This window comes from Pseudoliparis swirei, chromosome 11 (assembly GCF_029220125.1).
Source record: "Pseudoliparis swirei isolate HS2019 ecotype Mariana Trench chromosome 11, NWPU_hadal_v1, whole genome shotgun sequence".
NCBI classification, from domain to species: domain Eukaryota; kingdom Metazoa; phylum Chordata; class Actinopteri; order Perciformes; family Liparidae; genus Pseudoliparis; species Pseudoliparis swirei.
The window spans coordinates 15,412,892-15,437,308 of NC_079398.1; the positions used below are offsets into that span (position 1 = coordinate 15,412,892).

The following is a 24,417-nucleotide window of genomic DNA, read 5'->3' on the forward strand; positions in this document are numbered from 1 at the left end:
CCGTCTGCTGGCACTTTTTGACTAGTAGTGGCACTTTTTAACTAGTAGTGGCACTTTTTAACGAGTAGTGGCACTTTTTGACTAGTAGTGGCATCTGCTGGCAACTGCTGGCAACTGCTGGCAAGTGCCGGCAAGTGTCACTGAGTGCCAGTGCTTAAACTTTAGACTAACAGTGGCATCTCCTCAAAGGAGAATTTCATGGAGGTATAACAGTATGACATGGTAAACAAATTAATTATATATATTTTTTTATTAAAGAAAGGCGGGTACATTATACATATCATGGTATATAAGTGTTATATATTACGAAGTGAAACGTAGTAGTAGCAAAACAATATTCAATATAGTACAGCAGTATTGTACAGCAATATCGTATTGCATATTGTAAGTAAGTCTAAAAAAATACATTATCTATGCTGAGGTGCCAGTGAGGTGCCAGTGAGGTGCCAGTGAGGTGCCAGTGAGGTACGTACAGTGAGGTGCCAGTGAGTTGTCGCTGAGTACTGGCACCGAGCGGCACTTGCCACAGACTTGCCACTGAGGTGCCAGTGAGTTGCCACTGAGGTGCCAGTGAGTTGCCATTGAGGTGCCAGTGAGTTGCCATTGAGGTGCCAGTGAGTTGCCATTGAGTTGTCGGTGCCAGTGATTGCACTCGCCCTCTCTCGTTTCTTTTTACACGAACCAGCGTCTCGTGACGTCAAAACGCCATCAGTTTGTTACGCTGAGACCGGAAATGGCTCGTCAAAATAAAAGCTCTAATATAAATATGGATTGACAACAAAAACGTCTAAAAACTGGCGTTCATGTTCATGTTTATATTGTTTAAATGCAGAAACACTTTCATAAATATGTTAAGCAGTAACGTAACACATCAACACAAACAGATAATGAACAATAATGTGGAATAAAGAGCAATACTTATTCATTTAATTTAAAACGTGTTAAAGAGCAAAGTAACATAGGCCTATTTATAACATTCTACATGTGAGCCAGTAATCCATACACTTCATCTTACTCCAGAATCTGATTGATCTTATTATTATATACATTGATATTAGACTGACAGGTGTGAGTATCTCAACCAGTAGGTTTTTTTATTCAGTTTTTATTGTTTCAGTTGAACCAAATTACGTTACGATTTTTAGTATTCTACCAGAAAAACAAACAAAAACAAATAATTCAACGTTTTCATCTATTTATAAAAGGAAATACTGCAAAGTTGTGTCCACTGTGTTTTGTTTTGAAAATACTCCCTTTCTGGAAGCATCGTACTTGTCCGCGCAGATCGACTTTACCGCTAGGGTTCGCTCGGTGACGTCACTCACCGGTAAAGCGCGCCGCCGACGGGTTGGCCGGACTGTCCGCGCTCCTCCCGCCTCTTCTCGTAGCGGCATCGCAGCATCAACGGAGCTCCCGCCCGGCCTGACGAGCACCGCTTCTCCCCTGGAGCAGGAGGATGGACGTTACTCCGGTACCGACAAACAGACAAGGAGCCCGGTGGACTCGGCGGAGGGGCAGCGGGGACTTGTGAGTGTCCAGGAGGAGGAGGAGGAGGAGGAGGAGGAGGAGGAGCAGGAGCGGGAGCGGCAGCTGCGGGGAGCCGATCTGACCGACTCATCCTCCGGGGGGAGAGAAGCGGCGCGGCGGCCAGAGGAGCGCTGAAGATGGGGCTGGTGTTCGGTCTCCTGTGGCTGTTCACCGGCTTCCTGCAGGGCGCGCGCGGCCAGGGCGTGTACGGTAAGCGCGTCATCACCGAATTATCATGTTTATATATCCGGTAAATGTAACCCGGAATACCACCCTCACCAAGTTGACCGTGTGAGGGATGTGTCTGCGTGCATGCGTGCGCGCGCGTATGTGTGCGTGTCTGACCTGGAGACAACAGGTAGGCTGCTACAGAAGGAACACACACCTGTGGAGACCAGAGACCCTTCATTCAGGATCATCTCCCACCGTGTTTCTGTTGTAGCAGGTCTACAGGGTCTCTGTTGGACTTGGTGTCTCTGCAGTTCTACAGTCTCTGTTGGACTCTCTGTTTGTGCAAGTCGTAGCAGTATCAGTGCCGCTGCATGGTGGTGTATCGGTGAAGGGGTAGTAGTGTCGGTGGTGGTAGTGTAAGAATAAATTGTATGATATAAATTTAATTACATGTAGGAGTTATGACCACTAGTCAGCGCTGTTCAGGCGCCGGCAGGTGTGAGGGTAGGGAGAGAGGAGAAGGGAACTTGGCGGTAAAGTTGGAAGTGGAGCGGTAACTAAAGTTATGAGTAAAACCCAGAACGTCTTGGATTGAGTTATTCCTGCGCAAACACCCACATCGCTTACACTAGTACCGGTGGAGGTGTAGTAGTACCGGTGGAGGTGTAGTAGTACCGGTGGTGGTGGTGTAGTAGTACCGGTGGAGGTGTAGTAGTACTGGTGGTGGTGTAGTAGTATCAGTGGTGGTGTAGTAGTATCGGAGGTGTAGTAGTACCGGTGGAGGTGTAGTAGTATCGGTGGAGGTGTAGTAGTATCGGTGGTGGTGTAGTAGTACCGGTGGAGGTGTAGTGTAGTATCGGTGGTGGTGTAGTAGTATCGGTGGAGGTGTAGTAGAATCGGTGGTGGTGTAGTAGTACCGGTGGAGGTGTAGTAGTACCGGTGGTGGTGTAGTACCGGTGGTGTAGTAGTACCGGTGGTGGTGTAGTAGTACCGGTGGTGGTGTAGTAGTACCGGTGGAGGTGTAGTAGTACCGGTGGTGGTGTAGTAGTATCGGTGGTGGTGTAGTAGTACCGGTGGTGGTGTAGTAGTACCGGTGGTGGTGTAGTAGTATCGGTGGAGGTGTAGTAGTATCGGTGGAGGTGTAGTGTAGTAGTATCGGTGGAGGTGTAGTAATGCTCGGTGGAGGTGTAGTAGTATCGGTGGAGGTGTAGTAGTACCGGTGGAGGTGTAGTAGTATCGGTGGAGGTGTAGTAGTATCGGTGGAGGTGTAGTAGTACCGGTGGAGGTGTAGTAGCCTGTTGGGGCTTTTATTGCGGAAATCTACAACTGACCTTTTCTCTTCGACAGCTGCAGGCATGTGTGACCAATCAATCAATCAATCAACCAATCAGAGCCTCTGAAGCCACGGGCAGCTGCAGTCCATCAAACCTTCAGACACATCAAAGAGTTTCCTGTATGACATCTGATGATCTGTAATCTCACAGATTAGAGAGGGAGAGATTACATCATCACACAGGAAACGCTCACTACTGACACACCCACTTCCTGTGAGGGCGAGGGAGGAGGGATGGAAGGGAGGGAAGGAAGGGAGGGAGGAGGGATGACGGGAGGGGGAGGGAGGGAAGAAAGGGAATTAGGGGAGGGATGAGGGAGGGAAGGAAGGAAGGAGGGAGGGTCCGCCAGACCCACCTCCTCCACCGAGCACGCCAAACACGGTGCTATTCTCACGCGCACACCGCTAGCATGGCGCTAGCACGCCGCTAGCATGCCGCTAGCACGCCGCTAGCATGCCGCTAGCATGCCGCCAGCATACAAACTGTTAAACAACCTCCGTGCTCATGCTGAGAGAGAGAGAGAGAGAGAGAGGTGAAGGTGTGATGATGAAGGTCTCTGTCTCCACAGCGCCCCCTACCGTGCGCTTCGTACACTCCGGTCACACCTGTAACGTGGAGGAGGAGCGCTACAGCGAGAAGGTCTACACCATCAGGGAGGGGGAGACCCTGGAGCTGCAGTGCCTGGTCACAGGGCACCCCCACCCACAGGTACCTGGGGGACTGGACCACTGGGGGACTGGGACCTCCTACTGGGGGACTGGACCACCGGGGGACTGGGACCTCCACCGGGGGACTGGACCACTGGGGGACTGGGACCTCCACCGGGGGACTGGACCACCGGGGGACTGGACCACTGGGGGACCGGGACGTGACCAGATGAACAATAGATGTCATGCGTTAAAAAATGTATTTCCCCAATATGATGATGATGATGAAGATGGTGATGATGGTGAGGGTGGTGATGATGAAGATGGTGATGAAGATGATGGTGATAGTGGTGATGATGATGGTGATGTTCAGGTCTTTTGCTTCTTCATCCCTTAAATGGGTCAAACTTTTTACTATTTGAGAATACCACTAGAGATTGTTCCTCCTCCTCTTCCTCCTCTTTGCCACACAAAACCTTCATCATCTCACCTCTGTTGATTTATTACAGCTGTGATGACATCATCTTCCTCATCTCTCCCTCATCATCTTCATATTCTCTCTTATTTCTTCTTCTGTGGTCTCTGTGCTGTCAGTCTGTGGAGGCTATAAATAGACTGGCTGCTGGCTCACACACACGCACGTGTTGGAGTTGGACAGCGACACACCACCTGGACGACACTCACTGGAAGAAAGAGCGGTAGACTTCTACGTTACATCTATAAGCGTTTTATTCAGAAATCAGGATACAAGTAGACATCATGCATGGACCCCCCCTCCAGAGCTCTGACCGATGGCCTCAGCGCTGGAGAAAAGAGGCCCCGGTTCAGAGTGAGCGGCCATCTTAAATAGCCGAAAAGAACAGTTCTGATTCGTCAGGAGCATAAGGGGGCGGTGTCTTCTCATTGGTTCTTGTTGCCAGCTCCCGCCTCTGTCGTTCCTTCATTGGATGTTGTGGCCAGCGCATAAATGCATATATTTAGTAAGGGGGTTGTAATAAAATAAAGAGATGATTCCAGGTCCTTCTTTTGAGAAGGACTCCTGTCCGGTCATTCATTAATGAAGGTATGGCGCTGGTTCCTCTCAGATGGCTGACTGGACAAAAGGACCGAATCATTAAAGAGTTGAAAGAGTGTGTGTGTGTGTTTGTGTGTGTTTAGAGTGGGGCCATACGTGACTAAGGAGAGAAACGGCCTTGTCCTAATCTTTCTGCCCCGGTGAGGTCAGGTGTGTGATTGCCCTTCCCTAACCTATGAATATAAAGAGCTTCTTTGGTTGTTGACCACTTCTAAGCTATTCGTGATGCGGGGGACGGGGGTTGTGCATAGAACTTCCTTAGAGAATGTCACCGTTGTCTTTATGGCGATCAGTCAGTTAACAGAAGGGCTCATTTGTAGATGCTTCAACATTCCTTCAGAGCTTCCCACTGTTATCTTTCTTTAGATCAGCTCAGACGCCAGATTGCCCTGCCGAAGTATTCAACTCTCATTCAGTGTTTTTCCATCTTACACATAATATTTATGCAAACAATACTAGGCTGTGCTAAGCTATAATATATATTCTTTACAAATCCCTCTTTTCACATCCGCTGGATGTGAACCCTTTCTCTGGGAATATTTATTTCCCTCTTTTTTTGCCAGATCTTGTCCTGGCCTCCCTAAGTGGCTATGTGTCCTGGTCTCCTCGTCCTGTCTTAGCTCTGCCATTTGACGTGAATAAGTCTCCTGAAATATAATCTGTCGTTGCCTAGATTAAGGTCCCATAAGACCTGTATGATACCTATTTCTCGGGGAGAGTGTCTCTCTCTGTTAGGGATGGAAATAGGGGCGTGGTTTCTGTCCTGTGGTACCCCGATCCACCCTCTTAGATCTTCCATCCTAGGGAAGTCAGTAGGTCTGTGTGCGTTAAATCTGTAATGTGCAGGTGTAAAAGGAAAGAGGTGAAATTGAGAGTGGTCAGGCAGGGGGGGGGTCTTGCATCCTAGCGGCTGGTGAGTAGCAGGTTGGCATCCTGATAACCAGTTGACGATCCGGTCCCCGCTGCAACTCATCTGCTTCATCCTGTCTGGTCTGCGTCATCTGCTTCATCCTGGTCTGGGTCCTGGAAGTCCTTCTGGTCCTCTGGTCCTCTGCTCCTCTGCTCCTCTGCTCCTCTGGCTGTCGATGGGGTCTTTATCCGGTGGTCTTGAACTTGATTTCGTCTGGATCGTCCTGGTCAGGCTTGTTGTTCTTCTTCCACTGGTGTCGCATGGGCCCTGGATTCGACATGACTCATGGGCAGCATCGTGCTCTTTATTGGCTCCTCAGTCTCTGAGCCGGGTGATGATGGTGTCCGATGCTCCTGTGGGCAGCTCCTCATGGCAGGTCCTCACAGCAGGCAGTCAGCACACGATGGAGGTCGATGCTGGAGCGTCAGGTGTAGCTGTTGAAGAGAATGAGAAAACACAACACAACAGCCACTAGGCCGGATCTATACAGAATGTGACACTTGACTATGAAAAATTGTATTTTAATTTCTATATTTAATAAGTATCTAATACTTTCTAGGCTTGAATTCGCAATCTTTAACTGAGTCGGAGGAACAGCTTCTCAAGCCCGTGTGGGAGGAATCATCTATTAAATGGCCATCCGTCGTCAACAGAGTCTCAATTACTTATCCAATCCAATCTAACTTTATTTATCTTTACTGGTTATGATAAATGTAATTGATCCTATCTATGGCCCTTGACTAGGCATAGAAATATTCAAATCCTACTAGGATCTGATAGCAGGCAGGTATTCTCCGTCAATCTTCTTTCGTCCCTTGAAAGCATCATGGGAAAACAAACAGTCGCACCTGGTGGTGCAGCTAATGGCAAGTCTCACACAGTGAACAGTGAGAGTTGATGTCGATGACAACTTTCTGTGTTGCAGTCTTAACTCTCGCCTCCTGCGCCTAGGCAGAAATGTGGAAGTGACCTCACATCTGTTAGTCAGAATTACCCTGATGAGGCAACTATTCAGCTGGTTGTGATTCTTTGGCCTGATCTGCAAATACACAATGCTCCTAGTGGGCTTCAGCAACCCTACTGGAAAAAAACTTAGATCTATCAGTTTATTTCCCCAGACTATCACCCCTGTTGGGCACAATACTACTCCGTGTGAATGTGCTCTAGAAATATTTCTCTCAACTTCTTGGTGCTTGTTCCAATGTGGTGTTTGGTTGCAAAAAAACTGTGCCGTGGTCAGACCCTAATCTTCATCTTCTCCTGGTCCTCTGCCCTCCTGCCTCCTTCCGCGCCGAGATATCTGTTGATGAGGCCCCGCTATCTCTAATCCCCAGAGTCTTAGACTCAAAATCTGCCAATCCTCACTCAAAGGTGAGTCCAGCCTTTAACGCCTAGTGATTAGTTCAAAGTTCCGCTAGAACAATGGAGGGGTCAAATGTCACTAACCCATGGTCAAAATGTCACTTCCGGTCAAGTCGCTTAACCAAGTATTTTCACAATAAGAGTCTTCTTTTCTTGCGATTTCTCTCTCTTTTCTGTCTAGTTCTTCTCTCATTTGTCTCTCTCTGCTTCCTTCTTGTCTCCTTTCTGTCTCCTTTCTTTCCAACCTTTCTTTGCCTGTCTTTACAACCTTTCATTGCCTGTCTTTACAACCTTTCTTTTCCTGTCTTTCCTACTTTTCTTTTCCTGTCTTTCCTACTTTTCTTTTCCTGTCTTTCCTACTTTTACTTTGGTTGGCTCTGCTGCCTCCTGATCGATCGTCTGGGCTCGAACAACTTGGTGACGTCTTCCCCCCTGGTAATGATCTCATGGTCATCAGTACCTAGTGGAAGCGCCTTCGCACATTATCCTTTTAATTATTTGATTGGCTCTCTCAACCAATCCTTGAGACTGAGGGTGATATACAGACCCAAACTTGTAGGTTATGCCCAGTGCATATCAACTTTCCCCAGCAGTTTGTTGTTAAAATGTGTTCCGTTGTCGGACCTGATGCGTCTTGTAACTCTATACCTTGAGTGTGTGCATGTGTGCACTATATGGGGTGTGATCAAACACTCGCAAGTTATGTGTACAGGAGTGGCGGCTCTTCTTCGAATCAGTCGACGTTGAACCCCATCTACTATCACCACAACTATGGAAGGAACACAAATAAGATTACATCTTTTCATTTATCAAGCATATTTATGATTTCAAAAATTATTTTTTATGATTCTCTGGGGTCCCTGATTCTAAACCTACTGATATCTGATCTATTAGTCTGTACTTGTCTGGCCCTCCTCTTAATAGTCTGTCCTCAACATAGATTGTTGTGTGCTTCTATCCCTCTTTTGAAATAGGATGGAATTCCTAAATCCGTCCTTTTCAATAATAATAATCTTAATAAACAGTCAACCTCTAGAATTCGTTACTTTAAACAAAACTGCCAATTTAGCACGTCGCATAAGTAGGTGTCAGTTTCTTAACAGCTCATGAGAAATCGATTACTCGTACGTCCAACGGACGACTGTAATAATAACCACTATTTTTCCAAAAAACAGTAAACCCAAAACTATCCTTTGAAACCGACTAAAAATAAAACTCAGTTTTGAAACGGTGATGAGAAATCAATTACTCGTAAGCCTAATGGCATTACTGTAATAATAACCACTATTGTTTATCAGAAATCAATAGTAAACCCAACACTATATCTTCAACACTGACACTACAATCAAAACAGTCAACTTCTAGAAGAAAGGAGAGAAATAAAATAAAAAATGCTTGCGTCTGTCAAATCAATGCAGGAGAACCATGTCTTGTCTGAACTCACAGCGTCATCATTGTGCTTTGGGTAAAAATGTCATAATAAGTCGGCCCTAATTAAAAAAACGGGGGTTTATCATTTATTGTAGCCAAATCAAGCCCCATTTGTTCCATTTATTTAATTTTTATAAATTTTCGATTCCAGGCGCCCCTCGTCCACTCCAGTACACCGCCTATAGCTATCAGAATATATTTAAAATCATATCAGTCTGTTCCATCCTTATGGGATGCTGGTGATGATGGATGTGACGCAGTTAGAAGCCTTTCTCTCATCTACTATCATAATCCGATCACATCAGTTCACCCATCAGTTCCCCCTTCAGTCCTAAAAAATGTTAAGTTGTTTAGCCCCATGATCAGTGTTCTCTCTACTATGTGTGTGTCTAAGCATGTGTCTCTAATACTAACTGGACCTCCGATGTGTGTGCAGTTCTTTACATGTTCTCAAATGTGGAGTAATGCAAGTGTTAATTTTGTTTGTGCACCCAGTCCGTAGCCTCAACCTCTGCTTTCACCATTGTTCTTCTCTGTGCCTCCACACTGGACCAACACTGTGACGTGGAGCTGCGGCGTCAACGACTGCATACAAGCTGCAGCTCTGGTGTTCATTCACCAGCCGCTGCTACTCCTTGCTTCTCTGCATCGATCTCCAAGCCTCCTCAGCTGGGTCTTCACGAACCTCAATCTCGTGTTGCAGGCAGTCCCTCAGGATCTCAGATCTCATCTTGTATCAAGGAGGAGTTAAGGGCACAATGTCTTTGGTCCCCTGGTGGCGAGTAGGGATGCAGGACTTTGAACCAAAGTCTCCACTGCTGGCTGTTGTCATGCAGAGGTGTGATGTCATCATCATCTACTCTGTTTCACCAGACGCTTTGCTTCCTGTTCAGTGTCTCTTTAGTCTCCAGTTGAATCATTGGGTGACTAGTGGGTGAGGCACATTTCTGTTCAGTGAGTACAGTTCGCTGTCAGCTGTTGGATCTGGGCACGCCTAATTCTGTGTCTCTGGTCCAGGCCTGGTGCCGTGGATCACTATTGCCTTGTGGCTGTGTGTTGGGTGCTTGTTATGGCGGGGTTTAGACATTATGAGAGTACTGAAGTGGTTCTGACTGAGACTGCTTAACCCTGTGGTGGATAAGGACAAAAATTAGCCCAATGTCCAGCCTGACTATAATTAAAAAATTATTAATACTCGTCTAAAGCCTCTGTTGCCCCAGTTGTTACTCCTTTACTCCTGAACGGCTTCTTTTATGCATAACTAAGCTTGAAGCGGTGCAAACGTGGCTTGCTGTGGCTGTTGATAGATCAGTGCTTATGGATTTGGAGGAGGGGCTGGATACAGACTATGATGTATTGTGGTTGTGCTGCTGTCTGCTGCAGAGGGGGGGCTGTTGAGGAGTCTGTAGCTGTGGAGGCTGTTGCTGTTGTTTAACAGGGTTTCCTGGGGTCCATTATAACCTCCAGGTCCTCCATAACTTCCTCCTCTGTATCTTCCTCTTCCACCTCTTCCTCTGCCACCTCTTCCGTAATAGTTACCTCTAGGCCTCTTACAGTCTCTGGCAAAGTGCCTGGCTCCTCACATATGAAACAATTGTATGGGCTATTGTCCTGCCTCCTCTACCAGGTACATAGTTGGAGTCGTCATGGTGTCGTGTGTCAGTCTGTCCGCATTCCGTTATTCAACGGCTGGGGATTCATCTTTGGGCACCGTGTGGGTTGGGAGGGTAAACGGGAGAAGGGGCTAATTGTTGTTGTTGTGTTCTTTTATATTTTATCTGAACTGCAAATGTCCGTTTCTGTTAATATTATAAAAATACGTATTTATTAAAACTATGTTTCAGACAGAAAGATGATGGTCACACACTCTATCAATTAATAGTTATCTTCAAAAAGAATTCTTCAGTCACTGTTCTGGCTTCGCTCCGCTCTCACTCTGCTCTGCTCTGAGACAGACGCGCGCAGCGAAGTGGGTAGGGGAGGGGCTGCTCTGTCTGTGAAGGCGCGTGCGCTCCGCGGAAGCGCGCAGCAGCTTTCTGCTTGTCGCCCCTCCTTTCTGTTCTTGTATTTCTGTGTTTACGTTTCTGCTCTTGTTATGCGGAGTTTCCTCGTTGTTTCCCAGTATCTTCCTCAATCTCAAACTCGTAACTGCTTTTAAACGTAGTACATAATCGCCATACAATGTGTTCTTTACTCGGCAGCGTGCCTTTCAAAACAATAAATCCTCATTTATCACTCGTGCAATTCAAGGACCGAATCATTAAAGAGTTGAAAGAGTGTGTGTGTGTGTTTGTGTGTGTTTAGAGTGGGGCCATACGTGACTAAGGAGAGAAACGGCCTTGTCCTAATCTTTCTGCCCCGGTGAGGTCAGGTGTGTGATTGCCCTTCCCTAACCTATGAATATAAAGAGCTTCTTTGGTTGTTGACCACTTCTAAGCTATTCGTGATGCGGGGGACGGGGGTTGTGCATAGAACTTCCTTAGAGAATGTCACCGTTGTCTTTATGGCGATCAGTCAGTTAACAGAAGGGCTCATTTGTAGATGCTTCAACATTCCTTCAGAGCTTCCCACTGTTATCTTTCTTTAGATCAGCTCAGACGCCAGATTGCCCTGCCGAAGTATTCAACTCTCATTCAGTGTTTTTCCATCTTACACATAATATTTATGCAAACAATACTAGGCTGTGCTAAGCTATAATATATATTCTTTACACACGCACACACACTCTGCGTCACTGCAGAGCTCAGCTTCCTCTGCAATTTAATTTCTTCCTCCTCTTCATCATCTATTCGTCTCAGGTTTCACATGTTAATTGTTTTAGTGAAATAAGGATTATATTTTATTGTGAATTTTTTTAAATTATTTCGTAATTAACAAGAATCAAGCGGAAGTTCATAGAAAATCTAATTAATAATTTAAATAATATAATAATAGATGATGATGAAGGGCATGAAAGGACCAACAGATGCTGAATGAGGACAAATGTGAACCACGCACACAGTGGAGTTAATCTGCAGTCTGGGACACACACACACACATATACACACACGTACACACACACACACGTGCACACACACACACACTCTCACACTAACCGGTCTAACCAGTACCCCCTCTGTGCAGGTCCGCTGGACTAAGACTGTGGGCGGAGCTTCGGACCTTCAGGGCGAATCGACGCTGTTCAACGAAACCCTGAAGATCTCAAACATCAGCCGCCATCAGGGGGGGCGGTACTACTGCAAGGCCGAGAACGGGCTGGGGTCGCCCGCCATCCGGTCCATACGGGTCGATGTCTACTGTGAGGACACGTCTTAGCATTAGGCATGGACACAGGGAAGCAGTTAGCTTAGCATTGTTATTATTTATTTATTTTTAAATATCATTGATAATGTAATATTCATATATTGGTATATATATATATATAAATACATATATTTATATATATTTATGAATAAATTGGTATTCATATATTGTTATATATATATATTCATATATTGGTAAATATTCATATATCTTTCTACATATCTTTACATGTGGTTGTGTAAGTGGTGTTGACAGCAGGCTCCTTCCCCTCAGACCTGGATCAGCCAATTATCACGGTGCACCAGAGTGTGGGCGAGGCCAAGGAGCAGTTCTACTCGGAGCGCACGGTGTTCCTGCGCTGCGTGGCCGCCTCCCACCCGCCGGTGCTCTACAGCTGGAGGCGGGGCCACGAGGCGCTGACGCAGGGCTCGGACGCCGGGGTGGAGATCTACGAGCCCTTCTTCACCCAGGTGAGGAGCGTGTCCTCCTCCTCTGACTGATCTATTGTCAAAGGGAAACCGTCCAATCAGAGGCCAGTTATCAGGCCATGTGACCAAGAAAGAAAACGGAACCACTCTAAATCCTTCACCTCCAGAACTCATTAACTCCTCCTCGTCATTCTCATCTTCCTCCTCCTCTTCCTCCTCATCCTCCTCCTCATCTTTTCACAAACATCTCATTTAGATGTTTTCTAATCTCATCTGTCCGTGAGGAAGAAGACAGTGCAGAGTAGATAAGAGAGATGGAGGAGAACAGAAAGAGAGGAGGAGGAGAACAGAAAGGAGGCCAGAAAGGAGGCGTTTCAAATAGAAAGTGAAGGGAAGTTTTGAAGAACTTTGAGAGATGAGATGAAACATTTATAATAACCGTTTGTATTTATTTAACACTTAAAGGCCTCACTGCTATTTCTATTTGTATTTAATATGATAATTTTTTTGTTTAATTTGCTATTCGGAAAAAGAAGATACAAAGATAATATCGTGATAATGAATAAGAAATTAATTTAAATATTAAACTATTTCAGCAGAAACTTGTGATTGAAAGGCAATGAGGGTCCCCACGAGTAGAGTAAGACAAACCTGTGTGTGTGTGTGTGTTACAGGGGGAGACGAAGATCTTGAAGCTGAAGAATCTCCGTCCTCAGGACTACGCCGGCTACACCTGCATCTCCTCCGTCAGGAGCGTCTGTGGCATCGGAGACAAGAGCGCACACTTCAGTCTGAACAACCGCACAGGTAGCACACACACACACAAACACTCACACACACACTAACATAGACACACACATATACACACACATACACACACACGTAGACAGACATAGACACACACATACACACACACACAAAGAAACACACCGCAGTCAGAGTCTGGAGCTTGAACTTCACAGCTGCACCCTGTGGGGACCAGACCTCACAGTGTGGTCGTGTTTGCATGGCCCCACTACATCATGAATACAAACATAAACACACGTCGTGACTCCAGTCTGAACCTTCAGCTTCTGACATGGAGGATTAAATGTCAATAACTGTCACATTTTAAATAAAACATACAAACGTACTTCTGTTTCTTTCTGATTTACTTTAACATATTTATTCATTTAACTTATTACATTTTTACATTTATTTCTATTAAATGTGCCTTTTTTACTTCCATTAATGTTTTAATTTTTTGTGTTTTTAATTTTTTGTGTTCTCATGTTTTCATATTTTGTGCTTTTATGTTTTTGTATTAATTTTGTGTTTTCATGTTTTGTGTTTTAATGTTTTTGTTTTCATTTTTAATGTTTTTGTGTTTTCATGTTTTATGTTTTCATTTGTTGTGTATTTTGTTTTCATTTTGTGTTTTTGTGTTCGTTTTTATTTTTTCATTTTGTGTTTTCATTTTTTTATGTTCATTTTTTGTGTTTTTATGTTTTTCACATTTATGATTAAAATGTATGATGCATAATTAAATAAAAATATAACATGTATACAAATATATAAATATAAACAATAAAAAATATAACATAACAATATAGTAATATAACATACCACATGTATAACTTTATAAAAATATAAACAATGCAACAATATCATAATTTAACTAAAATATATAGCAATAATATATATATATAACATTGTCAATTTAACAATATAACATATATACATTGAACAATTTCCCCCAAATATTGTTTTTTAATTTGAGTTTTCTAAAGAAAATTACTGCATTACGTCATAAATAATAAGATTAAGAAATAGATATAAAAATAAAGAATAACGTGTGAAGTGTATTGTTGATAAATCAACACCTCTTCCTCCTGCTCTTCCTCTTTCTCCACCTCTTCTTCCTCCTCCTGCTCCTCCTCTTCTACTTCCTCTCCCTACTATTCTTCTTCCTGCTCCTTCCCCTCCTCTTTTTCCTCCTCGTTTTCTTCCTCCTCCTCCTTTTCTTCCTGCTCCTCCCCCTCCTCTTCTTCCTCCTCCAGCTCCTCCTTCCATTAAGCTCCTCCTTGAAGACCCCCTGGTGGTGAACCCCGGGGAGACGATCACTCTGAAGTGCGTGGCGTCGGGCGGAGACCCCGCCCCCTCCCTGGAGTGGGTCCGGCCTGGAGGGGCGGAGCTCCCCAAGAGGAGCGTGGTCAGCGGCGGCCTGCTAACCATCCCGACCGTCACCGTGGACGACGGCGGCGCCTTCAGCTGCGTGGCGTCCAACAACGTGGGGAACCCGGCCCGGAAGTCCACCAGCATCCTGGTCCGAGGTACGGAGTCCACGGAGGAGGACTTCCCGAAAGGGACCGTGTCCTGTCGGCCTTCAGTAGAGAGCTCTGAACATTTCCTGTTTCAGGGTCCATAGTTTCACAATAAAAGCTCATCCAATCAGTTTGAACAGCAAACTGATCAATAATCAATCCGTGTCACGTGAACAAAACAAAACCTGTAATCTTCAATTTATCCAGCCAGTCAATGCTAGCAGTTTCCACCCGCTTCCAGTCTTTATGCTCAGCTAGGCTAACCGGCCTCCAGCTCCGAACTCACAGGATGAGCAACTGTTTTTCCTTTGTCCACTTCCAGTGTGTGTGTTTGTGTGTGTACACACAAATATATATATCCATGTAAATATGTTGTGATGAATGTCATGACAAGTTGCTCCTCTCGTTTGATTGGCTTCAACCACACGTGTCACTTCCTGCTTGTCTTGTGTGTATTTTGGGAGTTGTTGGACGTAGCATGTAGCATGCGGCTGCTCTGTTAGCCTCATAGAGAACACAAGCTGTAGATCCTCTCATGCAACATGTGTTGTTATTGTTGTTATTACACGTCGTTGTTTCTGGACTTCAAGGTTTTTAACTTAAATACTTTCTTGTGTTATTTTGATGAACAGATGGTGTTTTGGTTAACGAGGCTCCTCTTTATACTTCCTGCTCACGTCAGGAAACACGTCTGTTCATCGATTGGTCAAATAACTGCTGACATCTTGTGACGGGTCATGTGACCTCTGGCTGAGCTTTGTCCTCGGATTAAACCCAACTAATGGACGGATTAGTTTCTGATTCATAGAAACAACCTGCTGACCCGCCTGATAGAGGTCCAGATGTGTCTGGTCACTGGAAACCCCTTCCTGTTTATGAGTTCTGAATCTTTACGAGCAACATTAAAGTCGGATCTGAAATATTTACAGGTGAGCTTCTGCTCGTTCATTCATTCACATTAAAGAGAGGTTCTGGTGCCCCCTGTGGACTAAAGTGGTAGTGATGGTTCTGGTGCCCCCTGTGGACTAAAGTGGTAGTGTTGGTTCTGGTGCACCCTGTGGACTAAAGTGGTAGTGTTGGTTCTGTCGCCCCCTGTGGTCTAAAGTGGTAGTGTTGGTTCTGGTGCCCCCTGTGGACTAAAGTGGTAGAGTTGGTTCTGGTGCCCCCTGTGGACTAAAGTGGTAGTGATGGTTCTGTCGCCCCCTGTGGTCTAAAGTGGTAGTGTTGGTTCTGGTGCCCCCTGTGGACTAAAGTGGTAGAGTTGGTTCTGGTGCCCCCTGTGGACTAAAGTGGTAGTGTTGGTTCTGTCGCCCCCTGTGGTCTAAAGTGGTAGTGTTGGTTCTGGTGCCCCCTGTGGACTAAAGTGGTAGAGTTGGTTCTGGTGCCCCCTGTGGACTAAAGTGGTAGAGTTGGTTCTGGTGCCCCCTGTGGACTAAAGTGGTAGTGTTGGTTCTGTCGCCCCTGTGGTCTAAAGTGGTAGTGTTAGTTCTGGTGCCCCTGTGGACTAAAGTGGTAGAGTTGGTTCTGGTGCCCCTGTGGACTAAAGTGGTAGTGTTGGTTCTCCCTGTGGACTAAAGTGGTAGTGTTGGTTCTGGTGCCCCTGTGGACTAAAGTGGTAGTGATGGTTCTGGTGCCCCCTGTGGACTAAAGTGGTAGTGTTGGTTCCCTGTGGACTAAAGTGGTAGTGATGGTTATGGTGCCCCCTGTGGACTAAAGTGGTAGTGTTGGTTCTGTCGCCCCCTGTGGACTAAAGTGGTAGTGATGGTTCTGGTGCCCCCTGTGGACTAAAGTGGTAGTGTTGGTTCTGTCGCCCCCTGTGGACTAAAGTGGTAGTGATGGTTATGGTGCCCCCTGTGGACTAAAGTGGTAGTGTTGGTTCTGGTGCCCCCTGTGGACTAAAGTGGTAGAGTTGGTTCTGGTGCCCCCTGTGGACTAAAGTGGTAGTGATGGTTCTGGTGCCCCCTGTGGACTAAAGTGGTAGAGTTGGTTCTGGTGCCCCCTGTGGACTAAATTGGTAGTGTTGGTTCTGGTGCCCCCTGTGGACTACAGTGGTAGTGATGGTTCTGGTGCCCCCTGTGGACTAAAGTGGTAGTGTTGGTTCTGTCGCCCCCTGTGGACTACAGTGGTAGTGATGGTTCTGGTGCCCCCTGTGGACTAAAGTGGTAGTGTTGGTTCTGGTGCCCCCTGTGGACTAAAGTGGTAGTGATGGTTCTGGTGCCCCCTGTGGACTAAAGTGGTAGTGTTGGTTCTGGTGCCCCCTGTGGACTAAAGTGGTAGTGTTGGTTCTGTCGCCCCCTGTGGTCTAAAGTGGTAGAGTTGGTTCTGGTGCCCCTGTGGACTAAAGTGGTAGTGTTGGTTCTGGTGCCCCCTGTGGACTAAAGTGGTAGTGTTGGTTCTGGTGCCCCCTGTGGACTAAAGTGGTAGAGTTGGTTCTGGTGCCCCCTGTGGACTAAAGTGGTAGTGTTGGTTCTGGTGCCCCCTGTGGACTAAAGTGGTAGTGTTGGTTCTGTCGCCCCCTGTGGTCTAAAGTGGTAGAGTTGGTTCTGGTGCCCCCTGTGGACTAAAGTGGTAGTGTTGGTTCTGGTGCCCCCTGTGGACTAAAGTGGTAGTGTTGGTTCTGGTGCCCCCTGTGGACTAAAGTGGTAGAGTTGGTTCTGGTGCCCCCTGTGGACTAAAGTGGTAGTGTTGGTTCTGGTGCCCCCTGTGGACTAAAGTGGTAGTGTTGGTTCTGTCGCCCCCTGTGGACTAAAGTGGTAGTGTTGGTTCTGGTGCCCCCTGTGGACTAAAGTGGTAGTGTTGGTTCTGGCGCCCCCTGTGGACTAAAGTGGTAGTGATGGTTCTGGTGCCCCCTGTGGTCTAAAGTGGTAGAGTTGGTTCTGGTGCCCCCTGTGGACTAAAGTGGTAGTGTTGGTTCTGGTGCCCCCTGTGGACTACAGTGGTAGTGTTGGTTCTGGTGTCCCCTGTGGACTAAAGTGATAGTGTTCTTGGCCTTTGTCCCTCTCAGGTCTCCGTAAAGGTCGGTTCTGGATCACGCCCGACCCGTACCACAACGACGACAACATCCAGATCGGCCGCGAGGTGAAGGTGAGCTGCCAGGTGGAGGCCACGCCCCCCGAGGAGCTGCAGTTCGTTTGGCTGAAGAACGGGCGCCCGGTGAAGAGCTCCGAGCGGATGGTCATCACGCACAGCGACACGGAGCTGCTGCCCGGCACCACGCACCTCGACATCATCGACCTCAAGTTCACCGACTTCGGGACGTACACCTGTGTGGCCTCGCTCAGGAACCACCGGGGAACACCGGAGATCAGCATCGACGTCAACATCTCCTCCACGACGGGTGAGGAGGAGGAGGAGGAGGAAGATGAAAAGGAGGAGTAGGAATTGGCTGACGGCAGGTGGCTCCTCCCCCTCCCGTCCTGCTCTCTGATTGGTCCGTCTCTCTGTAGTCCCCCCGAAGCTGTCCGTCCCTAGGGGGCGCTCTCACCTGGTGGCCCGGGAGGGCGACACGGTGGAGCTGCAGTGTCTGGTCTCAGGGAAACCCAAACCCATCCTCCTGTGGTCCCGGGGGGAGGAGGGTGGTGCCACGGCGGCCGCGGCGCCGATCCTGATGCCGGACGGCTCGCCGCAGACGGAGAGCGCCGACGGCGTGCTGAGGATCCACAACGTCACCAGAGACACCGGAGGAACCTACCGGTGCCGGACCAGCCAGTACAACGGGTTCAACGTGAAGCCCCGAGAGGCCCTGATCCAGCTGGTGGTGCATTGTAGGTAACACACCTGGACACACACATACACCTGGACACACACACACACATACACACACCTGGACACACACACACACACACACACCTGGACACACACACACACCTGGACATGTGTATGTACACACCTGGATATTCTCTCTCCTGACCACCAGGGGGCGACTCCCCTGGTTGTATAGAAGCCTGTGCTTCATGTGTTGGTGTCCTTGGAGCTGGTCTTAGTCCCTCTCGGTCTCCACAGACCCCCCCACCGTGGAGCCGGTGTTCACGGAGGTGCGCCAGGCCCTCAGCCGGGCCTTCAGCCTCACCTGCCAGCTGCTGCTCGCTCACCCGGCGCGCCTCCTGCGGTACGAGTGGAAGCTGGGCGCGCGCCTCCTCACCGTGGGCCAGTTCAGCGAGCAGCGGGACGAGACCAGCTACCTGGTCAAGGCCCTGAACCGAGAGGGCTACGGCGAGTACACCTGTGACATCACCAACGAGGCCGGGGCGGGGCGCTGCACCTTCCTGGTCACAGGTGAGTCTGCTGATGTATGATGGGACATGGCTTTAGGCTTGAAAGAGGGACCAGGTCGTGTTCCTGGTTCTGGACCAGCTTCTTTTCTTTGAGTGGTGGTCTCGTCCTGGTTCAGATTAAAGTCCCAGAGCTGATTCAGCCAATCAGGACTCAGCTCTCATCAGGCCGTCCATGTTTTCTTCTTTGATGGTTTAAACCCCCAATGTGCACATCAGCAGGAACACACATGCACACACACACATGCACACACACACATGCACACGCACGCACACACACACATCCTGCTGCCTCTAAGATCAACACACACTCTTCTTCTTCTTCTTCTTCTTCTTCTCTTATTGACCAAACAAACTCTGAGGCTTAACTGAATGTTGACGGGGCTCTGTGATTGGATGCCAGTGGTAGTTGACCCCTGACCCCTGCTCAGGAAAGGCCTACGCTCCGGAGTTCTACTACGACACCGTGGGCGCCCTGTGGCAGAACCGGCCTCGGATCTACGGCTTCCGGCTGCAGTGGACCCAGATGGAGCCCGGCGCCGTGGACCGGATCCTGGCCTACCGCCTGGGCATCCGACAGGTCAGCACCTCACAGATCATCATCGTTGTCGTCGTGTTCATCATCATCGCGTGTGGCTCCCTCCGCTCCTGAAAGTATTCTCCAGCTGCTAGATTATTTACTTTAATCTCGTTTAGGAAGGTTAAAGCTGACGTCACACAGGTCAGCCGCTCTCCTCTCAGTGCCACGTAGCGTTTGCTCAACGGCACGACAGAAGGCGGTCGTTGTCCTGAACCGACCAATCAGAGGCCGAGAACGACAGGGATTAAAAACCACAGATGATTATTTCCTTCACGACGGAAATCTGAATCATATTTTAATATAGAAAGTTCCAAGCATGTATATATAATATATATATATAAAATAAAACACTGGCCACAGGGCTGGACTTGATGCTGAGTGTGAACCTGAGGTTCCTGCAGCATCAGCCTGGAGGGGGAGGGCTTGTTGCCATGGTAACCTGCCTGTCTTTTCATTCATACAGAGCAGTGCTGCAAGGAGGGAGAGGGGGAGAGGGAGAAATAGAGAGAGGGGGAGAGAGGGAGGGAGAAAGAGAGGGAGAGGGAGCTGATTGGACATAACATTCTAAGAGGAAGATGACGATGCAGAGAGACTGGGGAGAAAAATAAGGACCACAAGAAGTTCAGTGGAGGAGGAGGAACAACAAGAGGAAGAGGAGGAGTTGGAGGTGTTGAAAGCAGTATGAAGTCACAGAGATAAGTTGATGAATACAATAGCAGCTTTAAAGCTCCCACAAGGTCACCTGGAGGTTAAAGCTCCCCACAAGGTCACCTGGAGGTTAAAGGTCCCCACAAGGTCACCTGAAGATTAAAGGTTAAAGCTCCCCACAAGGTCACCTGGAGGTTAAAGGTCCCCACAAGGTCACCTGGAGGTTAAAGATCTTTATGTGTGTGTGTCAGATGAGTCAGTCCCGCTGGTGGGAGCAGGAGATCCCCATGGAGGCCTCCGTCCAGAAGGGGGAGCTGTTGAGCTACAACCTGACGGAGCTCATCAAGCCGGAGTCCTACCTGGTCCGCCTGACCCCCATCACGCGCTACGGCGAGGGAGACGCCACTGAACGCATCATCACGTACAGCGGTACCTTCACCATGCAGTTCAACATATACAGAGCCATAAGGACAATAAAAGTGTTAACAATAAGAATAAATAACATGTTCACAGCATGCAACCAGAGGAGTCGCCCCCTGGTGGTCAGTAAAGAGAAAGCAGCTTTAACACATGAAAAATGAAAAACACTGACAAACATAAATAAGGATGTTAATACGCTGCCCATGAAAATAATAAATACACTTCACTATTTATTTAGATGTTTTTGTTTGTCTGTTGATCTGATTTGTCGTCTGTTGTCTCTTCAGCTCCTGTGAACCCTCAACTCAGTGAGTACCTGAGCCTCATGAGTCATACTGCTAATGAGTCATATACACCTGTAATGTGTGTGTGTGTCTCTGTGTGTGTGTGGTGTGTGTGTAGGGGAGTTCCAGTGTGGCTTCGAGGACGAGGCCTTGTGTCTCTTCTCTCAGGACAAGGCGGACGAGTTCGACTGGACTCATCACAGCGCCAACAGACGAGACACCAAGTACACCCCGAACACCGGGCCGAGCGCCGACCACCACGGCTCTAAGCAGGGTACACACACACACACACACATACACCAGAGACAAACACACACACACACACACCACACAGAGACACATACACCACAGACACACACACCACAGACGCACACAAAGACACACACACACAGACACACACACACACCACCGACACACAGACAGACTCACACACTTTAAATCAACATCAGTGAGGTTGTGTTTGAGTCGTGACCTTTGACCTTGTGACCTTTGACCCCGGCTGTGTCCTCACAGGGTTCTACATGTACATCGAGACGTCGAGGCCGAGGCTGGAGGGAGACAAGGCCCGGCTGCTGTCCCCCACCTTCAACATGAACCCCAAGACCTCCTCCTCTTCCTCCGTCACCTACTGCTTCTCCTTCTACTACCACATGTACGGGAAACACGTGGGTAAGTCTGCTCACAGGACACAGATGATACATGGCACACTTTAAATAATCAAATAGAAAAAATAATCAGAAGTAATTGAATAACACATAAATAATAATAAGAGTGGCCCTGTGTGCGTGAGCAGGAGCCCTGAACGTGTTCCTGCGCCAGAGGGCTCCGGCGGTGACCGACACCTCCGTCTGGAGTCGCACCGGCAACCAGAGAGACCGCTGGCGGCAAGCCACGGTGAACATCCACCCCACCGCCACCTTCCAGGTACAGGCCACGCCCACTTCATCTGGAGGGCCATGTGACGCTTCACGCTCTTATTGTGAAACCCAGAGTGACCCGCCCCTGAGCTTCCTTACTTCTTCTTCTTCTGTGGTAGATGGTGATGGAGGGCGTCCGCGGCACCGGCATCGAGGGAGACATCGCCATCGATGATGTCACCATCAAGGAGGGCGAATGTAAAGACCCCTCCCCCAACAGTGAGTGTGGTTACCCCCCCCCCCCGTTAGTTAGTTAGTTAGATAGATATGTTTATTGTTTCAGAGAGAAGGTAAAGGTGTGTCTGTGTTCTCTTCATCAGTGAATACCTTCATTCAAACATGTTTCTCATTTACATGATGACCTTTGACCCCTTTGACCTTGAACACTTCTTTCTTGTTCTTCAGATCTGAGTTCTCTCTCCCCGCCTTCATCTCTCCATATATGGCAGCTGTGCGTCACTCTGAATCTGGCTTTGATTGGCTGGCAGAGGTGACCCCCCACCCCCTCCCTCCCTCTACGGGACACCACAACCTTTGACTCTTCTACAACCCCCCCCCCCCCCCCCCGCCATCACCCCCTCCCCAACAACCAAAGATGCGGTCAGACTTCCCTCCAACAGTCTCGTGAACATCGAGCTGTTTCCAACTGCATTCAGTCTTTATGCAAACCTAAAAACATGCTAAAGTTCACACAGAACTATTTACGACTGTGTGATGTCATAAGCTTAGCTTAGCACCGCTCAAACCAAACTCCATTCACAATCACACATAAATATGTATTGTTGATCCCGCTGCAGTGAACCGACATCCTGATGAGGTCATGAACTCACCACGACGGCTTAGTCCTGGAGGTTCTTCACAAAGTCAACAAAGCAGAAACTAAGTTATCAGAGAATATTGAATGGTTTATGCTAAGCTAAAGGCATCCTATGAGCTCATGAAGCTTCCTGTTAAATATACTCTACGTCTGGTATTAAACATCCAATCACCCGCTCCACGGGGGGGCTTTTATTTTGAAGGACTTCCTCCTTCAAATCCAGTCTCTCTAATCCGGACAAGAACCCACATGGAGGCTAAAGGTCACATTGTGGCCCCGCCCTAAAGCATCCCCTGCTCTATGGTGGTCAGGAGAGATAATGCATCTTCAACACATGAAGCAAAGACCTCTATACAACCAGAGGAGTCGCCCCCTGGTGGTCAGGAGAGAGAATGCAGCTTTAACTCATACAAAATGCTGCTTCAGTCATAAAAAAAGAGGAAATAAACTCTTGAATGTCAACTTTCATAACCCCCCTACACACAAACCTCCATCCCCAATCTCTCTCTCCCTTCCTCCCTCTCTCTCTCTCTTGGGGGAGGTCTTCCTCTCTCTCTCTCTCTCTCTCTCTCTTGGGGGACGTCTCTCCCTCCCTCTCTCTTGGGGGAGGTCTCTCTGCAGGGGATGATAAACACTCTTTGATGTGAGGAGGAAGGTTCTCCCTCGGCCACGACATCAAGTGCCTTCAGACTCCCGGGAAAGGTCACGGGGTCACGGACCGCCGTCGCCACTGGAACCAGAACCAACATTTAAACACAAGCGACGTGGTGACGTGGAAGGAGAGAATAACGGAGGAATATTTCCTGATTATGCAGAGAATTAGTTTCTTACTGATTTTTTAAAAGATATTTGTGACAAAAAGGATTCTGGGAAATAGGAAGCCAGGAGTCGTTTCACACACATTGGACGTTTCAAAATAAGACTTCATGTTCGGAAGACTTTCGGCCAATGGGATTCAAGCATTTGGACTCTTGGAACTCTTTTTGAGGTTGTCGTCACGCCGATGGATTGTAATATAAAATCTTATATTGTTCCTATGATATTATATTGGGGGGGTAATGTTTTATTTTGATTGTTTGGTTTAATTCAGCTGATCAAACATTTAAGTATTAATTAAAGAAAAAAGCACAAAGAGACAAATCATTAGATTCAGATCTCATGACTTTGTCCTGTCTTTACTGTGAATATTTATTCTTTTTGTTTAACCGTCCAGGCCTCATCGTGGTCCAACGGGCCTCATCTCTCTTTGAGGAAATGTGTTCATTGGTTTGTTCCTCCAGAATAAAGATGATTCATGATCTTAAATGTTCATTAGAGGATCCAGAACTCCCAATAAATATCATTTTTAATGTTCAGTGTAGTTTTTCCAGCAGCTGATCATCATCGTGTGTTGAAACTCGTCTGCGTCACATCAACAATAATAATATTTAAATTGGCAGACGTCTCTTCCTGAGTAGAAGTTACATCTCATGACAATAGAATCTCCGGACGGGTCTCCATGAAAATGTCTTTATTAATAACAGTTCATGCGTGTGGGGGCTGGACGTGTCTCCAGAACGTCTTCATGTCTTCATGTTGAGGAACATCAGGAAGACGCTTCACTCCCACATGGACTCTGGAAGGGACTTTATTTCCCAGAAGCCCCGTCAACTCGACTGCTGCAGAAGCATTGTGGGAAAATATCTTTGGATGACTCGTCTCCAAAAACTTGAAACGGGCTGATCTCAGCAAGAGACACACAGTTGAGTCACGAGGCTTTTCGTCGGGACGCATTTCGATACGTCGACATTTCTAATTTTTATAAAAGATTCTCAGACTGAAGGTGACGCTGCACTCTGGTTATTATTATAATAAATACACTCCAAACTTTGCATTGGTTTCTGTCTTCATGTTGTGTTGTTTGTGTGTTGGGGGGGGGCTCTCCTAATAGGAGTTCGGGGGGCCATGGAGGACCTTCAGTTGGTCTGAGGAGGTTCTGGCAAAGCATCC

At 47.5% G+C, this 24,417-nt stretch overlaps 1 protein-coding gene across 1 annotated transcript; it reads left to right on the plus strand.

The window, feature by feature from the left end:
* The first annotated feature begins 1,611 nt into the window (after positions 1-1,611).
* Positions 1,612-24,299, plus strand: mdga2a (MAM domain containing glycosylphosphatidylinositol anchor 2a). The gene is made up of 17 exons (XM_056426136.1): positions 1,612-1,737; positions 3,601-3,740; positions 11,581-11,755; positions 12,034-12,230; positions 12,863-12,995; positions 14,228-14,500; positions 17,496-17,828; positions 17,938-18,255; positions 18,494-18,766; positions 19,194-19,342; positions 20,242-20,419; positions 20,698-20,718; positions 20,813-20,968; positions 21,208-21,363; positions 21,488-21,618; positions 21,731-21,830; positions 22,017-24,299. Exons 1-17 carry the CDS (start codon positions 1,665-1,667, stop codon positions 22,103-22,105), a joined length of 2,895 nt encoding a protein of 964 aa, XP_056282111.1. The 5' UTR covers positions 1,612-1,664; the 3' UTR covers positions 22,106-24,299.
* The last annotated feature ends 118 nt before the right edge of the window (positions 24,300-24,417 follow it).